Source organism: Marmota flaviventris, chromosome 4, assembly GCF_047511675.1.
Source record: "Marmota flaviventris isolate mMarFla1 chromosome 4, mMarFla1.hap1, whole genome shotgun sequence".
Classification (NCBI taxonomy): domain Eukaryota; kingdom Metazoa; phylum Chordata; class Mammalia; order Rodentia; family Sciuridae; genus Marmota; species Marmota flaviventris.
In genome coordinates this window covers 24999533-25027021 of record NC_092501.1, presented here as the reverse complement: position 1 = coordinate 25027021, position 27489 = coordinate 24999533, and the positions used below count along the sequence as shown (strand labels likewise).

Genomic DNA, 27489 nt, shown 5'->3' with positions numbered 1-27489 from the left:
TGACACCACTCTCATACTTAATAATCTTTAGTCATTGCTAACACAGATCCAATTAAGAAAGTATAAATTCTTGGATCTTCAAGAAATTCCAAATCATTTGCCCCTTGGACAAAATCAACCTGATTTTATACTGCTACACTTTCATACACCTTTTGTTCTAATAAAGCAAACTATTTACTACTTCCTAAATATGTTCTGAGCTTTGTTTATGCTGTTCACTATTCCTGAAGTGTCCACCTCAGTTATCTCTCTCATTATTCATCTCTCTTTATTATTGTATCTATAGTAATTTCTTCGAAAAACTATTTTTGGCTATGCCACATAGCTATGTGAACAAAAATGCCTCTGGGTCTCAGATTACTTTCCTACTTAATGAAAAAGATTTCATCAACAACTAAAATTCTGTAAAGCTGTGATCCAAATGAGAGGTTTGAATATTCAAAATTCTTTATTTTGGCATTTATTATATTTTGTCACATACATAAAATATGCAAGTAGTTCTCTTATAACTTACAAAATTTTAAGCTCTGAGACTGATTTATAGCCTATCCAACACCTAATAGAAAGGTCTTGCAAATAGCAAACACAATATGTAACTAAACTAAAAACTTTTTTTTTTGGTGTGTGTGTGTGTGTGTGTGTGTTGCTAAGGATTGAACCCAGGGCCTAGTGCAAGCATGGCAAGTACTCTACCAACTGAGCTATATCCCCAGCCCTGAACTAAAAATTCTTAAACTGAACAATAGCAGTGTTTGCTAGAGGCAGTGGGGAGGAGAGAATGGAAAGTGTCTGCTAATGGGTACAAGGTTCCTTGATCATGAAAATGTTTTAAAATTAGTAGTACTGAATGCACAACTCTGAATATACTAAAACCACTGAATTACACACTTAAAAAGGATAAATGGAATGGTATGTAATTTTATCTCAATAAAAATGCTATTTAAAAAACTTAATAGACCTTGGTCTGCCATTATGTCTTCATCCTTCAGTAAAAAATATGCTTGGTAATGGGGGCTGGAGTTGTGGCTCAGAGCACTTGCCTCACACATGTGAGGCACTGAGTTCAATCCTCAGCACCACATAAAAATAAAACAAAGATATGTATCCATCTATAAATTTTTAAAAAATCTTTAAAAAATATGCCTGGGGGGCTGGGGTTGTGGCTCAGCGGTAGAGCACTCGTCTAGCATGTGTGAGGCCTTGTTCGATCCTCAGCACCACATATAAATAAATAAATTAAATAAATGTATATAAGAAATATGCTTGGTAATCTAAAAAATGTTCTAGGTAAGAACTTCATAAAATGGATTCTTAAAGATTCAAAGTTTAGGAGCTGGGATTGTGGCATAATAGTAGAGCACTTGCCTAGAATGTGTGAGGCACTGGGTTTGATCCCCAGCACCAAATAAAAATAAATAAATAAAAATAAAGGTGCTGTGTCCTTCTACAACTAAAAAAATTTTTTTAAATAAATAAAATTGAAAATTTAAGTCAGGTGCAGTGGCGCATACCTGTAATCTGAGTGGCTCGGGAGGCTGAGGAAGGAGGATCTTGAGTTCAATGCCAGCCTTAGAAAAGGTGAGGCTCTAAGCAACTCATTGAGACCCTGTCTCTAAATAAAATATAAAATAGAGCTGGGGATGTGGCTCAGTGGTCCAGTGTCCTGGAGTTCAATCCCCAGTACCTGCCTCCCACCAAAAAAAGTTGAAAGCTTAAATACCATAGGTATAAAAACACTAGAGAATTTGGAAGAGATTATAAAAACAAATAATTTAGTTGCATTTGTTTTTATTTTCATTAATTCTAGACAGTAACTTCTTACTAATTTAACTTTTTCTTTGAAGAACATCCTCAAAGGGGATTTTGTACAGTGGAAGCCAGGAGAACAGCAGCCTATGCTTTTAAAGTCTAAGCAACAATCATCATTTATAAGATAAAACATGAACTAATTATACCCATTTTACTCATATTTAAAAGTTCCAGAGAAAAGTCAGTATGAAAGCATATACAGAACAAAATTTAAGATGATTTAGATGAAAGATGCCAACAACTCTAAAACTCACCCATGCTGTATATAAATAAGGGGGCAAAGTAACCAAGAAAAGTCACCAAGCATTAGTAGGAGATTCCACATAAAGCTATTATATCAAAGACAGCGGATAAAATTGAAATACATCTGCAACACAGAAGAAGTCCACAAAGAAATGCAAACATCTCAGCCCTGACACTGAATCCCAGGTAGCAGGAAAAACTTCCAGGAATTTGAATAGGTACCTCTTGTACATTGTGGTCTGAATTTACACTACCAGGAAAACTGACACTATTTCAGATGACTGAAAGAAGCAAAAGTAAATCCTGTCAAGAAGAACTCAACTTGAATTCTAGATGGTATATTGCTAGACACAACCCAATTTCAGAGAGATGTTTAAGTATGGAAACAATGTGTAGCTTTAAAAATGATAAAATATGGGCTGGGGTTATGGCTCAGCGGTAGAGCACTCGCCTCACACGTGCAAGGCCCTGGGTTCGATCCTCAGCACCACATAAAAATAAATAAATAAATAAAGTTATTGTGTACTACAAAAAAAATAAATAAATATTAAAAAACAAAAAGATAAAATATGCTGAGTACCTTTGGCACGTGCCTGTAATATCAGGGACTCAGTAGGCCAAGGCAGGCAGATCAAAATTTCATGGTCAGTCTGGGGAATTTAGCAAAACAGGAAGGCAGGCTGACTGGCAGGCAGGCAGGCGGGAAAGAAAGAAAGGAAGGAAGAGAGGGAGAGAAAGGGAAAAAGGAAAGAAAGGAAAGGGAAGGAAGAAAAGAAAAAGAAGAAGGGAGGGAGGAAAAAGGAAGGGAGGGAGTAAAGGATTAGGGATGTAGCTTAGTGATAGACAGCTCATGCAATCTCTACTATGAAAGAATCAAAAAAGAAAGAAGAACTTTATGATGGTTTATAAGAGGGCTCATTTTAGAACTTTAAAAATATTTTACATTCCTTTGTATTAATTAGGGAAAAGGATATTTATTCATGTCTGGGAATACAAGAACAACAGTGATATTGTTAAAAGTTATATCTCAATATAGTCAATAGATTTATAATTCCCAATTCACTTACTTTAATTCACTTACTTTAAATAAAACTCTGGTATACTTAGAAAAGAAAAGAAAGAAAGAAGAGCTGGATGTGGTGGTATACACTTATAATACCAGCAACACAGGAGAATTAAAATTCAAGGCCAGTCTCAGCAACTTAATGAGACCTGGTCTCAAAATAAAAAGGGTTGGTAAATTAAAAAAATAGTAAAGCACCTCTGGGTTCAATTAAAATTAAAATTTCTTTATTCCAAATGAAGAAACTGTTGTAATGGAAACAGGATGATAGTGAATAAGAGACTAGCCAGGTACAATGGTACATGCTATTCAGTTCAGCTACTTGGGAGACTGAGGCAGGAGGATTGCAAATTCAAGGCCATCCTAGGCAACTTAGTGAGACCCTGACTCAAAAATTTTTTTAAAAGGCTGGGATATAGTTCAGTGATAGAGCCCCACTGGGTTCAAACCCTGGTACTAAACAAAATAAAATGAAATGAAAAAAATTAAACAGAAGACTAACAAACAAGAACCAATACACACATTAAGGGAAAAACTAGAGATGATATCAGAACATCTGAAAATATGTTTACTATTCTAAAACCTCAGTCTAACTAAATATAGATTTTTCCAATCACTTTTCCCCATTTTCCACTATTTCTCACTTTTTTTCCTTCAATTTGTGAAAGACTAGTATATAGAGGATAATTTAATAACTGTAGCATAAGATTGAATTTTGTGTGACAGAAATTAAAGGAAATATAATTATCCATGTATGCATACACCCAAATTAACAAGTACACTGCATGCCTACAATGGGAGAAATGTCAAAACCTAGAATTTAAAATAAAAATAATAATAAAATTCATTTTGGCCTTTTACCAAAAGAACATCAGCTCTATTAATAAAAACATTCTAGGGCTAGAGATATATCCCTGTAGTAGAGCACTTGCCTAGCATATACATGGCCCTGGCTTTGGTCCCCACAATGCACACAAAAAAATTTCTAAAAACTCTAGATTAGTTGAATTATGACATTGATTGAACATTGCATATCACATTACACACCCTAGGAGTGCCCATATTTTCCCAAAGATATTCAGTTGCATGATGAATAATCAAACTTTTTATTTATAAAATTTTAAGTCAGTAAATTGAAGAACTCCTGAAGTCTTATTCCCTTATTAACTTTATTGAGTCATAATCTGCCCATTAAAATAAATAAAAGTAGCTGGACAAGGTGGCAAACACCTGCAATACCAACTACTCAGGAGGCTGAGATAGGAGATTTGCTTGAGCCCAGGAGTGTGAAGTCAGACTAGGCAACACAGTGAGACCCTACTGCAGAAAAAAATAAAGATAAAAATTAATGAGTCAAATAAATAAAATTCACTGATTTGACCAGTAAAGTTTGGTGAGTTTCGACAAAAGTGTACATTCATGTAACAACTACCACAATCAAGATGTAGAATATTTCCTTTGATCCTAAAAATTCTTTCATGTCTTTATGTAATAAGGCCTCCAATCCCCGGTCCTAAGGAACTATTAATCTCTGCTTCCCCATCACACACCTCTAGTACAGGAGATGTTCAGGAGTGCTACCACTAAGCTACATTCCCTGGCCCTCTGGTAAAAATTTTTATTTTGAGATGGGTTCTTGTTAATTTATCCAGGTTGGCCTTGAACTTGTAGTCTTTCTGCCTCAATCTCCCAAAATGCTGATTATAGGTGTGCACCATCATGCCTGACTCGATTTCTGCCTCCTGTCACTATAGTATTCATGTAAATGGACTCAAACATTATGTACTTGTATGTTTGTCTTTTTTTTACTTAGCATTAGTACTTGTGAGATTCATCCATATTGCTGCATGTATCATAATTCTGAGTATTCCACTATGTTTATGTACGTAGGTAGTGTCTACATGTATGTGCATATACATTTCTGTATACACACACACACACACACACACACACACATATATACATACCATAATTTGTTTATCTACCCAGTTAATAGACATTTGGATTGCTTCCAGGTTTTGACAATTATAAATAATGCTGCTACGAATAATCACAATCATTGTGGACATATGCCTTCATTTCTCTTGGGTAAATATACAAAAGAAGAACCCTCGGGTCATATAGAGTAAGTGTATATTTAACTTAAAAACTACTGCCAAGGGCTGGGGCTGTAGCTCAGTGGTAGAGCACTCACCTATCACTTGTGAGACACTGGGTTTGAACCTCAGCACCATATAAATAAATAAATACAGAAAGGTATTGTGTCCAACTAAAAAACATTAAAAAAAAAAAAAAATACTGCCAAGGGCTGGGGTTGTAGCTCAGTGGTAAGCACTTGCCTTGCACATGTTGAGGCCCTGGGTTCAATCCTTGGAACCACATAAAAATAAGTAAAAAAAAAAAAAAAAGAATACAGATATTGTTCCCATCTACAACTAAAAAAAAATATATTTTTTTTTTAAATGCAAAAAAAACCACCACTGCCCAAAGTCTTTGCATTCTCCATACCAATGCATGGGAATCCCTGATGCTTCACACTATCAGAATGGGTTAATTTAATTTTTATTAATTTTGGGGGATACTAGGGATTGAACCCAAGGTGCTTTTACCACTGAGCTACATACATCCCAGTCCCTTTTATTTTCTTATTTTGAGACAGGATCTAACTAAGCTGCAAAGGGTCTTGATAAGTTGTTGACGCTGGCCTCAAATTTATGATACTCCTGCCTCAGCCTCCCAAGTCACTGGGTTATAGGCACGTGCCACCACATCCATCTATTTTTATTATTTTTCTTTTTCTTTTTGCAATGCTGGAGATGGAACCCAAGTCTTCCTACAAGCTAGGCAAGAGTTTCCCCACCCACTGCAGTCAGTGTTTTTAATTTTAATTATTCTAATGCATGTGGTGGTGGTATCTCATTGTAGTTTTTATCTGTTTCCCTGATGACTAATGATAAGAGTACTTTTTCAGTGCTAATGTATTTACCAAACCTTCTTTTGTGAAATATCTATTCAAGCTAGAAGCCATGCTGAGGCAGGAGAATTTCAAGTTCAAAGCTAGTCTCAGTAACTTATTAAGGCCCTAAGCAACTTAGTGAAACTGTCTCAAAATAAAAAATAAAAAGGCCTGAGGATGTGGCTCAGTGGTCAAGCATCCCTGTCACCCAAAAAAAGAAAATAGCTATTCAAATATTTTTGCCATTTTAAACTGGTTGTCTTATTATTATGTTATAATAAGAGTTCTTCATATATTTTGGATAAAAGACCTTTATCAAAAAAATATAGAGAGATAGAGAGAGAGAAAGAGAGAGAGAGAGAGAGAGAGAGAGAGAGAGAACGCACATGCTGGGTATGGTGGTGCACACCTGTAATTCTGGTGACTGGGGAGGCTGAGGCAGGAGGATCTCAAGTTCAAGATCAGCAACTTAGCAAGCCTAACCAACTTAATGAGACCCTGTCTCAAAATTAAAATAAAAAGGGCTGGGGATGTGGCTCAATGGTTAAGTACCCCTAGGTTCAATCCCCAGTAGCCACCCCAAATTATATTTTATATATTTTTTTCCTCTCAAAATATTAAGAATATTTTCTCCAGGACTGTTATTTGCCTTTTACTTTCCTTTTTAGTGTCTTTTCAAAGTGACATTTTTATTCGTTTATGAAAGCCAACTTATCAATTTTGTCTTTTAGATACTTTATCTAAAAAATCTTAACCAAATTCAAGGTGACAAAGATGACATTTAGGTCTATGATCCATTTGTGTTATTTTTATGTAAGGATTGTTTAAAACACCAATATCTTACTACTAAACTGCCTTAGCTTCACTGCTGAAAAAAGCATATGCGTGTATATATATATCTCCATATTTGGTTCCATGATCTTTATGTCTATCTTTTCACTAATACTGGGTTTACATAAGGCTCAAGTAAAGTTCTGCACCTCTTGACAATGGGACACAGTCTGAAAAACATTAGATGATCTCACCATCATGTGAACATCATAGAATATACTTACACAAATCTAGATGATACAGGTCAATCACCAATCATGTCACTTTTTTTTTCTCCTTTCAATACTGGGAATTCTCAAGGGCCTTATACATACTAAGCAAGCACTCTACCATGAGCTACATCCCCAGTCCTTTTTTATTTTTGATACAAGGTCTTAATAAATTCACAAGGCTGGCCCTCAAACATGCAGTCATCCTACATTAGCCTCCCTAGTAGCCGGAATTACAGGCATGCACCATCACATTCATATAAACCAGTATTATAATTGCTTATTATCATTACCAAGTATTATGTACTGCACATAATTATATATGCTATATTTTATGGGCATCAAAGTTGGTTAATCTATTCCAGCTTCACAAAAAAAAAAAAAAAATGAGTAAAGCATTGGGTCTTATGATGACTACAACATCACTATCATCTTGTGGGACCACTATCAGATATGTAGTCTGTCAATGACCAAAACATCATTATGCAAGACATGCCTGTATAGTCCTTGGTGACTTAACTCTAGTAACAATCTCTTCCTATTACTTTGAAGGAATCTCATAGATATGAAACAATAAGACTACAAAATGTCACACAATTAAAAGCAGTAAATGTAAAAATACTTTTCATCCCATAGCACAAAATTTATTCATTCACTTTTCTTCTTCTTTTTTTTTTGTATGTGGTGCTGGGGATCAAACCCAGGGCCTTGTGCATACAAGGCAAGCACACACTACCAACTGAGCTATATATCCCCAGCCCCTATTCTAAAGAATTAAAGTTAATTGATTTCATTTATATAATCCATGTACTTCAAATGTATTTGATGATTATTCAGATAATAAAGGAATTGCCAATGGGACCCTACAGATAAAAGAATATCTCAGCCTTTTTAGTATCTTTTGATTTCTACAGATCTAACAACACAATTTTGACATACTTTATTTACTATAGTGTAAAATTAGCACTAATTACTTCCCAGGAATTTTAACTTCATCGAGAACTATAGTTCATCTTAAATCTATAAATTAGCTTTACAAACAACCATATATACAAGACTGACAAATATGCAGCATCTGTGACAATTCTTATGCAGCATCTGTGACAATTCCTATCATAAAAACTATTTAGCAACTATAGATTCATAACCAGTTCTTAAAAACATAAAAACCAAAATTATACAGTCCTTTCATAATTTGAGAAACCATAAAATTGTTGAGATGTCTAATAATAATACAAAATTATGAATACCTTGATTGTTCTCCTATTCGATAATAAGCAGTAAAAGTGGGCCAGTTTTATTTGCCCATAATCAATATATTATTTGATTAAAATAAATCATAAGCTCTGGAACCATTTCAGAATTTCTTACACAACAAAAGAACCAGAGAAAGAAAAGCTCTGACAAAATAAAAATTAAAATTTTACTGTAATTTTAAAAATTCTTTTGAGATATTTCTGTCCTACTTAACCAAAGAGAATGTCTCTCTAAAATTAACTAGGTCTAGTTGTGCTTTAATCCTAGACATGAAATAATCTACAGTATGAATTCATTAATTTATTATAATGGTCAAAAAAGGAAAATCATAATAATTCAGACTCACAAGATAAAATTATATAAATACCTTACAGAACTATTTTGTATTATCAAGTAAAAAGAAACAGGGAATTCTACTTTGAATTATTTTTTGCCTACACTTCCCAGAAACAAAATCATAGGTTGATTTTCACTCAATCTTTCACATTTCCTAAAGGAACAATTTGTTTTAAGATGCCTTTGAATTTTTTCAACTTCACTCAATTCTTGGGTAAACCACCACTGTCTGCTTCCATGCTTTAAAAACACATTTAAAAAAAAAAAAGCAAAATGAGCTTATAATAGGATAAAAGGGGTACTTTTATCTTACTAAATTCCTATTAAGATTACCCATCCTCAATGCTGTCTCTAAAAACAGCAATAGTTTTACAACAGATTACACATGAGCCACTTATAAGCTTTTGGGTTGAATTTCTTTCAATCTCTGCCTCCACCCCATTCCCAGATTGACAGCATTGCTTATTAATTTTCCAGTACACTCAGATGACATGACAGCTCTTCACTGAGAAAATGAGAAAGAAAAATAAACTCACTTACCCTTCCTTAGACATTCTTAAAGATCTACTTCCTCGGAATAAGAATACAGGATCAACAAACAAGCTCCACTGATCTCTTGAGAACTGTAGCTTATTTGTTAGAGCACAGAGAACTCGGGCCCTGAGAGGCCCAACAAATTCGGGCACAATGCCGAACCCTAACAAGGCAATATCTCTGTGACCAATATTCTTAGCTTTAAATACTTGAAATCCTACTAATAGGGAAAAAAAAAAAAATGAAGACCAGGAAAAATAACTAATGGTCTGAACTGTTTAAGACTGTCCAGTTAAGGAAAGAGACAATCCAAATGGCAAGTTCCCGTGAAAAATAGTAGTTGTTACTGGCAAACCCAGAAAAAGCAAATTTACCCCCTAATGAGGCCCTCCAACAGTACACAAACAATGTATCACAGAATCAAACAGCCCTAGTCAGTCACAATCATTTTCAGTTTATTCCGGGGGGTGGGGGTGTGTGTGTTAAAATAATTTAATGTTTTAATTATTAGTTATTTCCTCCCTTAGAAAATGAACAATATGAACTACAAGAAAAGGAAGTATTTATGTGCTGATCACATTATAGGATGAAACTAAGTATTTCCACACTGAGGTCTTTTTTTCTAATTTTATTAACTGCTCTTAGGGAAAACTCAATTGCCTGAAATTCTCAGCTCATGTGAAAAGATAGCTACATATCTTTGGCATATGAGGGAAATATCAAGAATGCTCTAAAGTATTTATTTCAAATCTCAGAGCAAGCTGAAGCTTGAAAAAAAACATCTGCAACATTCCTTCCTCCTAACCAATATAATGCATAGGGATTACACAACAACAGGAGAAGAAATGTAAACAAGCAGGCTAAAGTCTAAGAACACTCAGATGGCAAATAAATCCTAGTGGTGATTCAAATTAAAAACAAAACATATACACCTTAAGGAAATACTACTTAAATTTTAAGAAACCATTTATCTCTTTAAATATTACCTAAATATCTTACCATAAAGTTTTCTGTTAATTATTAAGATGTTTAAGTTAGTCACCAAATAATTAAAACACTATTACATGCTGTACATTCAAAGTAAAATTATTTTCAGCTTTATTCAGAAGAGCATATGACATAATGGAAAGAGAAACAGAGCCAGAAAAAAGGTTTAAATTCCAATTCCTCCATTTTCCGGAACTGGAGATAAATTACTTATCTGTAAACTCTGATTTTCCATCTATGGAAAAGAGATAACATATGATAGGATTGTTGTCTGTCATACACAAGCACTTAAAGAATTACTATAACTTAGGAGTGGGGGAAAAGGAAAAGCAACTGGATTGTTAGCCATTACTCTCACTGGTATAACTCTTTTTTAAAAATCCAAATCTCGCCAGCAGCTCAGGAGGCTGAGGCAGGAGGATCCCAAGTTCAAAGCCAGTCTCAGTAACTTAGTGAGGCCCTAAGTAACTCAGTGAGACACTGTCACTAAATAAAATATAAAAAAGGGCAGGGGGTGTGGGTCAGCAGCTGAGTGTGTCTGGGTTCAATCCCCATAACAAAAAGACACAGCTGGCTGACTGAATTAAAAAACAAGACCCAACATTATGCTATCTCCAAGAAACTCACCTCATAGGCAAAGACATCCACAGACCGAAGGTGAAAAGATGAGAAAAAACATCACATGGGGCTAGGGATTTAGCTCAGTTGGTAGAGTGCTCGTCTCACATACATAAGGCCCTGGGTTCAATCCCCAGCACCACACACACACACACATATACACACACACAAATGTATTACTCACATGGATTGTGTAAACAAGCAGGGGTTTCTATCCTCATCAGATAAAGTGGACTTTAGGCCAAAGTTAATCAGAAGGGACAAAGGAAGCCATTTCATACTGCTTAAGGGATTATACAACAAGGCTTGACAATCATAAGTATTTATGCCCCAAACACTTCAAACAAACCCTTCTCAATCTCAAGAATCAAATAGACCACAACACCATAATACTGGGTAACTTTAACATGCCTCTATCACCACTGGATAGATCTTCCAAACAAAAACTAAATAAAGAAACTATAGAAGTACAAAATACAATTGACAATTTAGATTTAACAGACTTATATAGAATATGTCATCCATGAATGACTGAATACACTTTCTTCTCAACAGCACGCAGATCCTTCTCTTGTATGGACTGTGTTATACCACATATGTTGGCATACAACTGTAATATTACCTTAATACATTTTTTAGCATCTGTAGGATTATTTTGATAGCTCCCTTTCCATTGACATTAATTTTTGTGTTCTTGCTTTTTTTCTTACTTGATTTTTATCAAACTTTAGCTCTATTATTTCTTTTGTATTTCATATATTTCTTCTCCTATTCTTTATTTTTTCCTTACTACTACATAATTTGAAAATAATTTATTATTCTAGCTTCTTTCTGATACAAGTAATTTAAGTTATAAATGTTTATCTGAGTACTATTTCATCCCAGAGATCCTGATATTTTAAGTTTTTATTATCACTTAGTTCAAAGCACTTTCTATTTAGTTTTCTTCTGCTTTCTTCCTTGACCTCTGAGATATTTATAAGTGCGCCATTTAATTTTGAAATAGTTGACATGGGGGGGTAAGGTTCTATATATCTTAAGGTGATTGATTTCCAATGTAATAAATCATGCAGGAAACAGTCTGCATAATTTCAAAGTTTTTAAAAAAGTAATGGAAATGCTGTTTATATTGATTGTATTGGTTACATACAAGTCAAAACTGATCAAATTGCATACTGCAAATATGTGCATTTTATTGTACTTCAATTTTACCTCAATAAAACTATGGGAAAAAAATATTTCACTTCTTTTTACTGCTCAAAAGTAAGTATTCCATTCATAAAATATTTTGGAAGAAATCACCAAAAAAAACTTATTAGTTTCTGAGTCTTCACCTGCCATTCCTTAGGAATGTGGAAACAATAATCAAGGCAGTAGAATGATATAGTGACAAAAAACATTTAACAATATTTTGCTGTTCTACCTCACTCTTATTCTAATAGGTCATCCTCCATCTGTGGATTATTTTAAAAACATGAGGGGCAGGGGTTGTGGCTCAGTGGTAAAGTGCTTGTGCTTATCTAGTATGTGTGAGGCACTGGGTTCGATCCTCAGCACCACATTAATATGAAATAAAGATATTGTGTCAATCTAAAACTAAAAAAATAAAGAACCAAAGAAAGAACATGACTCCCTAGCATTCCTGAGGATCTAGTTTTTCCATGTGATTTTTCAACTTATAAAATGGCTACCGAAATTTTAACAATTTACTCATTTGAATATTTGATATCATACTAAAATGACAGCTAAGTCAACCTTATTGATGACAATTAAAAAGCTAAATGGCTGATCTGGCACAAAAAGATAAATACTGCACCCTCTCACTCACAAGTGCAAGCTAAAAATGTTGACCTCATAGAAGGAAAGAGAAGAATAGTGGTCACTAGAAGCTAGGAAGGGTAGGTGGAGGGTGTATAGAGGATGGATGACAGGTACCAAAATAGACTTACATAAAAGGAATAAGTTCTAGCATTCTACAGCAAAGTAGGGTGACTATAGTTTACAAGTTTATTACATATTTCACAAAAGACTATAGGAGAGAGTGCTAAGGCTCCCAACACAAAGAATTAATTGTTGAAGAAGACACAAATGCTAATTATCCCTATTGCATTGCATATCGCATGTATGTATCTAATTATCACTGTACCCCCCAAAATATGTCTCAATTTTTTTTAGAAAAACTGAACATTCATATGATATCCTTCAGTATTTATGAGAGAAAGAAATCAAAAATTATCTCATGACCTGGCATTTCTGTCTGCATGTAACCTGATACATGCTATTAATTTGAGGTTTTAAAAAAACAGTCTTTATAAACATTTTTAAATCTACTAGTATATCAATCTGTATATAGGTATTACAAAATTATTTTATACATACAAATTTTTATTCCTTAAATACATATAATAAATTTGAGAAGAAACTATAGTTCAACAGGTTTAAATAAAGATTGCTATGAGTTTAGAGGCCTAAATTTCAATCAATTCAGATAAACATACAAATTTCACACAAATATACAAATGTCTTAAAAAGTTTAAAGTAATTGTAATATATTTTAAAATAAGGCAAAAGATTGGTTAGCAAGAAATTCATAAGCCTAATTATTTATCAAATTTCAGTTCAACAGAATAAAAACCACTGCTGAATTCATTAGCTATGTTCATTAAGGAAAAAAAAAATCAATTCACTGCCTTAGAGAAAGCTAGCTGTATTAGAATCAGAACTTTAAAAAAGTAAAAATCAAATACCTGATTTCAGCATCATGGGCACAGTCAATGTGAAGAGCTGATGAAAAATCTAATTTTTCCATTCTTGGATTTGGTAAATACAAATTCTGATCTGTATTGACCACTACCAGCTTCTAGATGTTAAACACAGAACCATTAAAGAAATAATTTTCTAACCTGCCTCCTTTAGGTGACTAAGCAGCTCAGACTATCTTCTGACTATATAGCAAAACATATTCTAATGAAGGGTTTGGCCTGATGATTACACTCAAGTCTTGAAAACTGAACAACCATAATAAGGAAATGAAGGAGGAACAACAGTCATACATTCTGAAGGTTAATTTCTTAATAATGACACATGACCATTATATTTCCATATTGTAATTTAGAAGACTAATATTAATCAAGAAAAAAAGCTGTTAGATATTCATTTTACTTAACTAAGAATATTTAGCTGCTTCTAAAAGAAAATTTGGAACTATCACATACAATGTACAGATTCATCATGGACTGCCTAATTTAATCAGTGGCAAATTACCAATTCAAATAATTGTCTTTAAAAAAAATCTTAGAAACAGAATATAAATGGACTTAACTAGAAAACTAAAATAAATTTCTTCGAAATTACTTCTATTTAAAATTTTTAAAAAAACAAATACTTTTAGGAGGAATAAGTTTGAGATCTACTGAACTATAGTACTGTAACACAGTAACTATAGTCAATAATAAGTCTTATATACCTGAAAATTGGTAAGAAAGTAGATTTTAAGTGTTCTCACCACACACACACACACACACACACACACACAAAATTGGTAAGTATGTGAGATAGTATGTGTTAGTTTTATTTAGCCATTTCACAGAATATACATTTTTTAAAACATCATTTTTTAAACCATTAATTCATGTAATTTTTGTCAATTTAAAAAATAAAGCAAGGCACACTGGTGCACACCTATAATCCCAGCAAACTAGGAGGTTTGCAAGTTTGAGGACAGCCTGGGCAACTTGGGGAAACCTTGTCTCAAAAACTAAAGAGGGCTGGGGAAGTAGCTCAGAGGTAAACACCCTGGAGTTTCATCCCTAGTACCACAAAAATGAATGAATGAATGAATAGTTTAAAAATTAAAAATAGATTGGAACCTAATTTTTTATTTTATAAAAACTTCAATTGAAGATGCTTTTTCTATTATTTCTACTGTTTCATATTGCACCCTACTATGTAAAAAATGTAGGTGGAGAGGCCATCTAAAACCTTCAGGAAATACCATTCTAAATGAGTCAGAAAAGCATCCAGTCTATGGTATATTAAATACAATTAGAATGTTTACTAGGTGATCCCTCTTCATTGCATAATTCTAGCCTTTGTTTTCATTGATAAAAATGTTACAACCTTGGGCTGGGGTTGTAGCTCAGTAGCAGAGCACTCACCTAGTATGTGTGAGGCACTGGGTCTGATCTTCAGCACCACATAAAAATAAAAAAATAATGTCATTGTGTCCATCTACAACTAAAGAAAAATATTTTTTGTAAAAAAAAGTCACATCCTAATCAAATGTATACTTTGTAGCATAAAACTAAGAAAATAATTGAATAAAAAATATAGAATGCCTCTATATAACGATGTGTATGTCTTTTATTTACACAGACACACATAAATGCTGTTTTTCACTTTAATTCCCATGTCATACACCAACATGTCACACACAGAAAAGAATCAATACCCACTCACTGATCTAGAGTCTTGATGGAAACCAGAAATTTTTATACTTTTTCAGAGTTTGAGGAGTAACAGTAGCCTAAGACCAAGAAATGCTACACAATTACATACCATGATACCATGAGGTAAGTATAATGAGGTAAGTATCACCAGCCTGCTGTAAAACCAACTATTAATAAATAATTTTAAAAACAATACCACACCGGGCATAGTGGTACATGCCTGTAATCCCAGTAGCTTGGGAGGCTGAGAGAGGAGCATCACAATTTCAAGACAAGCCTTAATAACTCAGCTAGGGCCTAAGCAACTTAGTGAGACCCTGCCTCAAAAAAAAAGGTTGGGGATATGGCTCAGTGGTAAAGTGCTCCTGTGTTAAATCACCAGTACCAAAATTAAATATATAAAACAATACCAAATAAATATTTTCTTGCTGGGCATGGTGGTACACACCTGTAATCTCAGCAGCTTGGGAGACTAAAGCAGACACATCACAAGTTCAAAGCTAGCCTTAGCAACTTAGTGAGGCCCTAAGTAACTCAGTGAGACTCTGTCTCTAAATAAAATACAAAAAAAGGGCTGGGGCGGGGCTGGGGTTGTGGCTCAGTGGCAGAGTGCTTGTGAGGCACTGGGTTTGATCCTTAGCACCACATGAAAATAAATAACAAAAGAAAGATATTGTGTTCATGTTTTAAAAAAATGGGGCAGGGGGGGCCTGGAGATTCACCTGAGTTCACTCCCCAGTGCCAAAAAAAGAATTTCACTTTCAGCTGGATGTGAAGGCCCACAAACTATAGTCCCAGACTAGGTAGGCTAAGACAGGAGGATCATTTGAGCCCAGGAGTTCAAGGGCAGCTGGGCAACATACCAAGAACCCATCTCAAAAAAAGAAAAAAAAAAAAAAGCCAGGTATGACTGCCCGTACTACTTAGAAGGCTAAGGCAGGAAAATTGTAACTTTAAGGCCAGCTGAGCAACTTAGAGAAATCCTGTCTCAAAATTTTAAGAAGGGCTACAGATACAGTACAGAGGTACAATACTTACTTAGCATATACAATGCCCTGTATCCAATTCTCAGAATTAAAAAAAAAAAAAAAAAAAATTAAGTGCAATTTTCTAGCAGCTACTTCTTTAAGGATTTCGTTAGTAGATGTAAGTAGCAGTATGGCAGTTCAAAGCAGTTCAAAGTCTGGACTTTGTATATGAACCAAAAACTAGCTCTATGATTTGGGGTAAATTACTTGCTTGTACATTAATTCTATCATCTGTAAAACGAGGATAATGAGTGCCCACTTCATGAAGTTGTTTGAGAATTAACCAAAAAAATACTTACCGATGATAGGCTTCTCGCCGATACTTTTTCAGAGCATGCTTATCCATGTTAGCAGGCATATCTGCTGCATTCTGTAAGCGATCACTCCAGGAGGTTGTCATTTTACCTTAATTATATGCCAAATTCTAGAAAAGAAAATCAACAATAGTTTAAGACTGCCATCAGTATAAGGATACCTGATTTTTAAAAAATATTAGAAAAACTCCAGCTTGCACACAGCCTAATACAATTATTTATTAACATACACTAAATAGGAAAATATACTGATACTTCTAAATTATGTAAATTTAGGAAAATAATTTCACATGGTAATTTTTATCCAGATTCATATACATTACTTTCAAATTAATAAGCATGGCTACCAGCAATCATTAAATATAATCCTAGATTTTAGAAAGGAACTGAGACCACAGTTTGTGATTATATATAATTTTTTTTTGAGAGAGAGAGAGAGAGAGAATTTTAATATTTATTTTTTAGTTTTCAGCGGACACAACATCTTTGTTTGTATGTGGTGCTGAGGATCGAACCCGGGCCGCATGCATGCTAGGTGAGCACGCTACCGCTTGAGCCACATCCCCAGCCCAGATTATATATAATTTTAACTTATGCTTTTTGTATTTTTTTATTTCTTTTTAGTTATATGCAGATGAATTTTGACATATACATACATGAAATATAACTTCCCATTCCTGTGACTGTACATGACATGGAGTTATACTGTATTCATATGAACACTGCAAAGTTTTATGTCTGATTCATTCTACTGTCTTTTCTGTTCTCTTCCCCCCTCCTGTCCCTTCATTCACCTTTGTCTAACCCAATGAACTTCTATTCTTCCCTCCTCACCCCTTAATATGTGTTAGCATCTGCATATCAGGGAGAACATTTGGCCTTTAGTTTTGGGGAACTGGCTTATCCATTTACTGGAAAATGCCATAATTTCATTCTTCTTTATGGCTGAGTAATATTTTCACTGTGTATATGTAATATGTACCACATTTTCTTTTCCATTCATGGGAAGGGTAACCAGGTTGGTTCCATATTATCTATTGTGAATTTAACTGCTATAAACATTGATGTGGCCATATCACTATAGTATGCTGATTTTAAGTTCTACGGATAAATGTTGAGGAGTGGGGATAGCTGGATCAAATGGTGGTTCCATTTCAAGTTTTCTAAGTAATCTCCATACTGCTTTCCAGAGTGGTTGCACCAATTTGAAGTCTCACCAGCAATGTATGAGTGTACCTTTTCCCCACATCCTCACCAACATTTATTGTTACTTGTATTCTTGATAACTGCCATTCTGACTATAGAGATGAAATTACAGTGTAGTTTTAATTGCTATAATGAACATTTTTTCATATATTTATTGACCGTATTTCTTCTTCTGTGAAGTGTCTATTCAGATCTTTTGCCCATTTATTGATTGGGTTGTTTGATTTTTTTTTTTTTTTTTTGGTGTTAAGTTTTTTGAGTTCTTTATATATCCTGGAGATTAATGCTCTATCTGAGGTGCAGGTGGCAAACATTTTTCTCCCATTCTGTAGGCTCTCTCTTCACGTTCTTGATTGTTTCCTTTGCTATGAAGAAGCGTTTTAGTTTGATACCATCCCATTTATTGATTCTTGATTTTACTTCTTGCGCTTTAGGAGTCTTATTGAGGAAGCAAGTTCCTAAGCCAACAAGGAAGAGTTGGGCCTACTTTTTCTTCTAGTAGGTGCAGGATCTCTGGTCTAATGCTATGTCCTTTATCCACTTTTGAGCTTTTTGCAGGGTGAGAGACAGGGGTTTAATTTCATTTTGATACATCCTGGATTTCCAGTTTTCCTAATGTATGTTTATGGCACCTTTGTCTAGTATGAGATAACTATTTATATGGGTTTGTCTTTGTGTCTTCTATTCTATTCCATTGGTCTTCGTGTCTGTTTGGTGCCAATATCATGCTGTTTTTATTACTATAGCTCTGTAGTATAATTTAAGGCATTGTGATACTTATTCCTTTCTTCACTTTTTTCACTGAGGATTGCTTTGGCTATTCTGTACCTCTTTGTTTTTCCAAATGAATCTAATGACTGTTTTTTTCTATTTCTATGAAGAATGTTATTGGAATTTTAATAGGAATTGCATCAAATCTGTATAGCACTTTTGGTAGTATGGCCAATTTGACAATATTAATTCTGCCTATTCAAGAACATGGGAGATCTTTCCATCTTCTAAGGTTAACATGTTTTGAAAACAGGTTTAAAAAGCAACTTTAAAAATTCTGATAAACATAGTAACCTCAACCCATGGTGGCACAAATGTAAGTAATGAATGCTTATTTATATGTTTCTAATTATTTCATGCTTTTATATTTTTTTCTATAAATCATTTTTTCAGTTGGAATTAAAGCCTAAGGACTAGAAGAAAAAACTTAAAACTTTTCATCTTCTTAGAATAAACACCTAGAATGGGGTGGGCAGCAGAGTGTCCATCTTAAATACTTTGACAAACTAGACTTACTGGCAAATGCCATAATTTCATTCTTCTTTATGGCTGAGTAAAAATCTTAGGTTTCACCTCTATTTTTGCGGTTTTCATCTACAAATGGTGTTTTTATTTATTTTGTTTGTTTGTTTGTTTGTTTACATGGTGCTGGGGATCAAATCCAGGGCTTCACACATGCTAAGCAACTATCTACAACTGAGGTACACCCTCAGTTTATTAACATTTTATTAAATTACCAGTATTTATGAAAACATCTGAAGCATAAAATGCCAAAATCATTTGACACTAATTTTCAAGTAAACCAAGTTTGTATTTTTTTTCTACACAATATCTTCATTTTATTCAATTATTTATTTTAAATATTTATTCTTAAATTTTAGGTGGCACAGTATCTTTATTTCACATATATGTGGTGCTGAGGATCGAACCCAGTGCCTCGTGCGTGCTAGGCGAGCACTCCTCCACGGAGCTACAACCCCAGCCCCCCAGTTATTTATTTTTATGTGGTGCTGAGGATCAATCCCAGGGCTGTAAGTGTACAAGGCAAGCACTCTACCACTGAACCACAACCCCAGCCCCAAGTTTGTATTTTTTTAAAAAATAAGTTAACGAGGTGAAATTCACACAAGAAAATGAACCATTTTAAAGGCCAGGCACATTGGCATATACCTGTAATCCCAGCAGCTTGAGAGGCTTAGGCAGGAGGATTGCAAGTTCAAAGCCAACCTCAACAATATAGCAAAGCTCTAAGCAACTTAGCAGGACTCTGACTCTAAATAAAATATAAAACAGGCTGGGGATGTGACTCAGGAGTTAAGTGCCCCTGGGTTTGATCCCTGGCACACAACCCCCACCCCAAAGAAAAGTGAATAAGTCAGTGATACTTAGTATATTTACATGAACATCTAACTTTACTACTTTCAAAATAGCTGTATCACTCCAAAGTAAAAATCCTTACCCATATAACAGTTTCTTCCCCCTAGTACCTGCTACTACCAATCTAAATTCTGTTTCTGTGGATTTAATGATTTTGGATATTTCATACAAACTAAATCACATAATGTATGATTTCACTAGGCATAATATACTTAAGGTTCATCCATACTGTATTATGTATTAGATATTTTTTTTACTTTTAGGACTGAACAATATTTCATTGTATGTATAATACCACAATCTGTGTTTATCCATTCATCCACTGATGGATATTTGAACTATTTCCACCTTTTGGCTATTGTGAATAGTTGGTATTTATATGCGTACAATGCATTTGACAACCAGTTTTCAAATCTTTTGGATATATAACTTAGGTCTGTAATGTTTTTGAAATAATCAAGATTTCCAAACATTTTATACAACAAAAGGACTGGCACTTGCAAAGAATTCTAATTAAAAATTTATTCAAGCATAATTGAGAAATTATTTGCTAAATGACTATAAATGAAACTTGATATACTACAGCATATTTATGGTATACTACATATTAATTAATTACCACAGATATTACCCTCAAATATCTATATATAGATACCATAGATACAATAGATATATGAGGGTAGGACTAATTTTTTTTCAGAACTGAGGACTGAATCCAGGACCTAGGCCTCCTCTACCAATAAGCTATATCCCCAACACTTTTTATTTTTTGAGACAGGATCTCACTAAATTGCCCAGGCTGGCCTTAAATCTAAGATCCTTCTACCCGAACCTCCTTAGTCACTAGGATTATAGACATGCACTACTGTACCTGTATTTTTTTTTCCCCCTATAAAGTTCATGTAGCCAAGCATGGTGGCGCACACAGGACTTTCTGTCCTGCATATCCCCGTTTTCTCTATCTGCCTATTAGTCACTTGGTAGCCTCCTTGGTTAACAGATCTAACATTACAGTATCACAATGCCTGAGTTCTAGTAATCCTTATTTGGGACCAATAACAGCCCTAGTAAATTAAGTCAAGAATTTTCCCCTTTTCATTTAAGGGTATGCTGCAAGGGTAGCAATGTTTGCAGCAATTTGGATAATTTCTTCAAATTTTCTCACCAGCCTGAAATTCACTTTTGTCTTCGTAAGTACAATTTTTATTGCATATTACTAAAGTATTTAGCTTTATGGAAGAAAGTATACCATACCCTCCATTTGCTATGAAAATGCTTCATTTTGTACTAAACAGTCACATTTTATATAAACCTCCTGATAACCCTATTCCTCAACAGATAAACAAGTAAAACCAAGAACATGTAATAGTTAGCCAGTTGGTTTTATCATTATCATTATATTATGGTTAAGGGTTTGCTCTGTAACACAGTACAAACCAACTTATTTCCAAATACTATTCCCTTAAAAAGAAAGGTTGGATGCAGTGGCACAGGCAGGTCTGTAATCTCAGAAACTCAGGAGGCAGAGACAGTAGGATCTAGGGATCCAATAGGGCTGGGGATGTGGCTCAGTAATCCAGTGCCCTTGAGTTCAATCCCTGGTACCCCCAATAAAATAAAATAAAAAGGTCTGGGGATATAGCCCAATGATACAGCACCCTTGGGTTCAATCCCCAGTACCACACACACACACACACACACACACACACACACACAGAACTCAGATACTAGTTTATTTTCGTTTACCAATGCTGCTGAAAAACTAACTCCTCATGTCTGTAGTTAATAGTGCCAAAGAACAGCATTTTGAAATAAACTACAGTTTCTGTTTATTTTTTGAGACTGGGTCTTGTTATGCTGTCCAGGAGCGCCTCAAACTCCTAGGCTCAAATGATCCTCTTGCCTCAGCCTCCAGAGTAGCTAGGGCTTTAAGTGTACCTATTTGACCCAGCTCTGAACTATAGCTTTTAAATTATTTTTGTATTCTAATCACAAAAGTAACACATGGGAGGAAATATGCACATAAAACATTTTAAGCCAGGCACAGTGGCACATGCCTATAATCCCAGCAGCTCAGAAGTCGAGGCAGTAAGATTGCAAATTTAAAACCAGCCTCAGCAACTTAGTGTGGCCCTAAGCAACTCAGTGAGTCCCTGTCTCTAAATAAAATACGAAACAGGGCTGAGGATGTGGTTCAGTGATTGGTTCCCCTGAGTTCAATCCCCGGTACCAAGATGAAGGAATGTCAATTTTCCCAGAAAAGGTTCTGAGAGCCTGTATTTTCTTCACTTCATTATAATTGAGGTTGTTTAAATCATTTGTCCCAAGTTGTACTATACATTCCATCAAAGGCCTACACTCAGCTTGCACACCAAAGTGATGGCTAACAAATAAAACCACACTTACCTACCCATGTATATCACTCGCTTATCCTGCTTTATTATTTTTTGCATATAGCACTTCCCGATATAATACATTTAAAATTTTTTTGTTTGTTTTGTAGTTACACATGACAATAGAATGTATTTTGACATATTATACATACATAGAATATAACTTCTCATTTTTGTGGTTGTACATGATGTGGCGTTACCATGGTCTTGTATTCATATATGAACATAAGAAAGTTATGTCTGATTCATTCTACTATCTCTCATATTCCCATCCCCCCACTTTATCTAATCCAATGAACTTCTATTCTTCCCCCCTTCCAAGACATAAAATATTTTGACAGTTTGCTTTTAGTCAGTTCTTCTCTGTAAAATGTAAGCTCCATGAAGGTAGGAATTTTATTTGCTGTTCTATCCCCAGCATCTTGCACAATAAACTTGATAACTATAGAAATAAATAAGAGACTTTAAGCTCTTTGCTTTTCAGAAGCTTATTTTTTGTTTTTCATTACTGGGGATTGAACTCAAGGGTGCTTTACCACTGAGCTCAGTCTCCAGCCCTTTCTATTTTTTTTTTATTTTGAGACAGGGTCTCACTACATTGCTGAGGCTGGCCTGAAACTTGTGATCCTCCTACCTCTGCCTCTGGGGTCACTGAATTTATAGGTGCACACCATCATACCAGGCTCAGAAGCTAACTTCTATGTAAACCTGAAAATGCAAAAACATGGCACAAGTTTCTTTTAATGTTCAAAATGAATTTTTGCCAAACCTTCTCTTGGTTCAACTGGGTGCAAAGGCACATGCCTGTAATCCAGCTACTTAGAAAGCTGTGGCAGAATTGTAAAATCAAAGCCATCCTGGTCAACTTCAAAAGCATTGTCTCAAAAAATAAAAAAACCACCAACTTAAAATGATCTGGAAGTGTAGCTCAGTGGCAGAACACTTGCTTAGTATGCTCCAGGCCCTGGGTTCAATCCCTAGTAACACATACATACACACAAAGATTCTTGGCTGGATTAATGTAATAATATTTTGCTAACCTTTCAAATATTGGACCTTAAAACAAAAGATTCCTTGTTCTCTAATGGAAAATAACAAGGCTAAGAAGAGATCTTGTCAAGTGAAAAAATGCAGTACCCGTCACCAGACAATGTCCTTCTTCTTCAAGCAACAAGTTTCTAACTATAGTCTAAAACTCTAACTAGAAAATACAAATTTATTTCATCTGTTCCTAAAGTTTTGAAAATATACGAAAGTTTTATTATGTTCCTTTGAATATTGTATTGCTGCTACTACTACTACTAGAATTCCCTTACATGCCATAGAATATTATATATTTGTTCTATATCAGCACATTAAGGTTACTTCTAACTGAATGTTTTGAAGAATACCAAAGTATGTAAATTAGAAAACATTTAAAGAAAGGTTGGGCTTTCAATATCTTTAAAAAAAATTAAGGGTTGGGATATCAATATCTTAAAATTATTACTATACTTAACTGAGATCTTTTGAAAACATAAATTACAAAGTTGCACAATTTTTACATTCAGCCAATAACACTTTGCACAGTTAATAAGGATTCCTAAATATTCCTTTAAAAAAAAAAAAAAGGCAAGTATGGGGAGTAGGGATGTAGCTCAGTAATAGAGTACTTGTAGGCCCCCCAGTTTGATTCTTAGCACTATGGGATGTGTGCATGGTGGGGGGCAGGGGCAGATATAAAATTCTGCTTTATATCAAAAGCAATTTATTCTCTTACTAATAAGCTCTTTCCCTTCAACTTTATTTTAGTTCTCTTTCCTCTTACAAAATAATAAAAATTTAAAAAATCAGAAAGGCAGAAATAATCACCACTTATTTTTACTTTTGTATATAAATTTACATTTAAGATTCCGTACTCTTATTTGATGAAAGTTCACCAAAATTTATTGAATTTCACTATTTTTAAATGCATGATTCTAAGCACCACACATACTTTAATGACTTCTTACAATAGCTCTCTATATGAGATACTATTATCCTCATTTTACAAAGAAGCAAACAGGACAGAGAAGTTATTAAATAATTTGAGTCACAGAATTATACTTGTGATTAAAGGTGCAGTTTCTAGAGCCACACTACCTAGTTTCAAAACTTGGCTCCAACACCAACAACCTCTAAGACTCAACAAATTATATCCTATCTTCAGATTCTTCCACTTCAAAATAAGTAACATTAAAACAAGATTCAAGGGCTGGGGCTGTAGCTCAGTGGCAGAGCACTTGACTAGCATGTGTGAGGCACTAGGTTTGATCCTTAGCACCATATACAAATAAAATAAAGGCATTCTGTCCATCTACAACTACAAAAAAATTTTTTTTTTAAATAAAGTATATCTTGGGGCTGGGGATGTGGCTCAAGTGGTAGCGCGCTCCCTAGCATACCACTGGGTTCGATTCTCAGCACAACATAAAACTGAAATAAAGATATTGTGACCACCTAAAACTAAAAAATAAATATTAAAAAAATAAAGTAAATTTTAAAAAAAAGATTCAATGTATTAATAAATGCAAGGTGCTATGAACAGAGGCTGACATGGAAAAAGTCCTTAATGATATAATCATAATAACTTATAGTGCTAGTGCCTACAATGTTTTAATATATGAGGCCTCTGCCACAACACAGTATTCTATATTTGGAGAAATGTGTAGTGTCAGATTGCCCATCATAAGCTAGGGGCTGTCACAAATTCATACAATTTTGTTTTGTTTTGCTTTTTTGGTACCAGAAATTGAACTCAGGGGTGCTTAACCACTGAGCCATATCCCCAGCCCCTCTTTTTTTTTTTTTTTTTTTAATGTATTTTATTTAGAGACAGGGTCTTAATACGTTGCTTAGGCCCTCACCAAGTTGCTAAAACTGGCTTTGAACTCCCAATCCTCCTGCCTCAGCCTCCCAGGCCTCTGGGATTACACGTGTGGCACCACCATGGCTGGCTCACAAATTCACACAATTTTTAATGTCAATCTAGTATCCTAAATTTAATCTACTCTATAGATCTATTTGTTTTTTTCATGACAGCTCTTAGATCTGAGAATTACTTCAAGAATGAATTCATCAAATCCACTTCAAAAGTAAGCCGGTATTCAAGGTCAAAAAATTGTATTTATTGATCTCAGATTTATGAAAGAAAGTTTCGAATGTTTACTTTCCAAGCTACAGTCGGTCTTATTGATTGCATGATTCCAGTTAAATTCTTATAGCTGTAACTTAAAATTCTTAGAATTTTGACAAAAAATGTTTGAGCTACTTCAACCTACATATTGTTCTAGCTGGTTTACTTAGTAACTCTAAAACAAACTAGATACACAAATGTATTAACTAGATTCTAACACGACTTATTGATAAATTTGTCAAATGTCTTTCAAATATATAGTCAAATACATGTAATGTTTATCTTCACAGGCAAATCAGACAATACAGAATAACAGAAACCTGAAGTGTAAAATACTTAGATTAAAATAGATAATTTAAACTTTTCACTTTCTAAAACAATCTGGCTCAAAGAGTATTAACAGAAACTATCCTGTCCTTATGAATTTATACAGCATAGACTAAGAAAAAAATAAGGATTGTCTTTCTAAACTTAAATATGAAAAGCAAAAAGCATATAATTTTTAGAAGAATATTGTGATGATATCAAGGTAGAGCTACATAAGATAAAAAACAAGAAACACAAACCACAACTGTATTAAATGTAAAGTTTAAGGTTGGAGAAACAGCCCAATAGTAGAGGGCTTGCCTAGCATGCATGAGGCCCTGGCCAGTACCACACACAGAAAATATTTAGCTTATTCCTGCCAAAACATTTAATCTAAATCTAAACATAAGAAAACTATCAGACAAATCAAAACTGAAGGACATTATACAGAACAATTGGCCTGAACTCTTCTAATACATCAATATTAAGAAAACAAGCAAAAGTAACAAAAGGAGGGGTCCTGATTATAGCTCAGTGGTAGAGTACTTGCCTAGCACATGTGAGGCACTGGGTTTGATCATCAGTACCACATAAAAATAAATAAATAAAGGTACTGGGTCTATCCACAACTTAAAAAAAAAAAGTAATAAAAGGAGGCCTGGGAACATAGCTCAGTGCTAGGTCTCAATGGCCTGGATTCCATCCCCAGAAAAACAAACAAACAATAAAGGGCTATACTAGTAGAAGATGCTCATACCCTACAACGTAAGAATTTCCCAGGTTTGGAATTCTCTAACATGTAAACAAGACTACATATCCAAGAATGTCATAATGTTAACAATAGCAAAAAGTCAGAAACATGTAAATTAATTATCCATAAACAGTGGCGGATTCATATAATAGAATATAACACAGCAATGAACTAAAGACAAATACAGCATCAAAAACAATGTTTAGGTGCTGGGATTGTGGCTCAGTGGTAGAGCGCTCACCTAGCACGGGCGGGACCCGGGTTCGATCCTCAGCACCACATAAAAAAATAAAAGATGTTGTGTCCAGTAAAAAAAATAAATATTAAAAAAAATTTTTTTGAGTTGGGCATGGTGACACGTTGGTAAACCCAGTAACTTGGGAGCCTGAGGTAGGAAGATTCCAAGTTTGAGGCCAGCCTGGACAACCTAATGAGACCCTGTCTCAAAATACAAAACCAAAAACTGGGATCAAGGTGCAACTTGATGGTAGAGTGATTGCCTAGAATGCTTAATGCCCTGAATTCAACCACTTCACAACAAAAAAGATGGACAGGGCACTGGGATAGCTCAAATGACAAGAGCACTGTAATCGCCAGCACAGAAAGAAAAAAAAAAATTCTGAAAAATGGAAGTTGCAGAATCATATAATATAGTAAACAAGAGTATATGCACTTTTATAGATACATATATTGATAAAATTATAGCTGGGCAAGGTGGTACATGCCTGTAATCCCAGCAACTGAGGAGGCTGAGGCAGGAAGATCATAAATTCAAAGGAAGCCTCAACAACTTAGCGAGGCCCCAAGTAACTTATTGAGACTTTGTCTCAAAATAAAAAAATAGATCCAGGTGGGTTGGCCCACGCCTGTAATCCCAGCAGATGGGGAACCTAAGACA

At 34.5% G+C, this 27489-nt stretch overlaps 1 protein-coding gene across 9 annotated transcripts in view; it reads right to left on the bottom strand.

The window, feature by feature from the left end:
• The window catches only part of Nt5c2 (5'-nucleotidase, cytosolic II), a 92100-nt gene that overhangs the window by 53592 nt on the left and 11019 nt on the right, over nt 1–27489 (bottom strand). For 8 of the 9 annotated variants that reach the window (XR_003581985.3, XR_003581984.2, XR_003581987.2 and 5 more), the window contains exon 2: nt 16619–16743. Coding sequence is in view for 2 of the 9 variants with exons in the window: in XM_027929883.2 (XP_027785684.1) it covers nt 16619–16719 (101 nt within the window). In the remaining 7 variants the exon portion in view is untranslated. Of the gene's footprint in view, nt 1–13590; nt 13683–16618; nt 16744–27489 lie in introns of those variants that run through there. The other variant, XR_011707289.1, reaches the window with a different exon arrangement.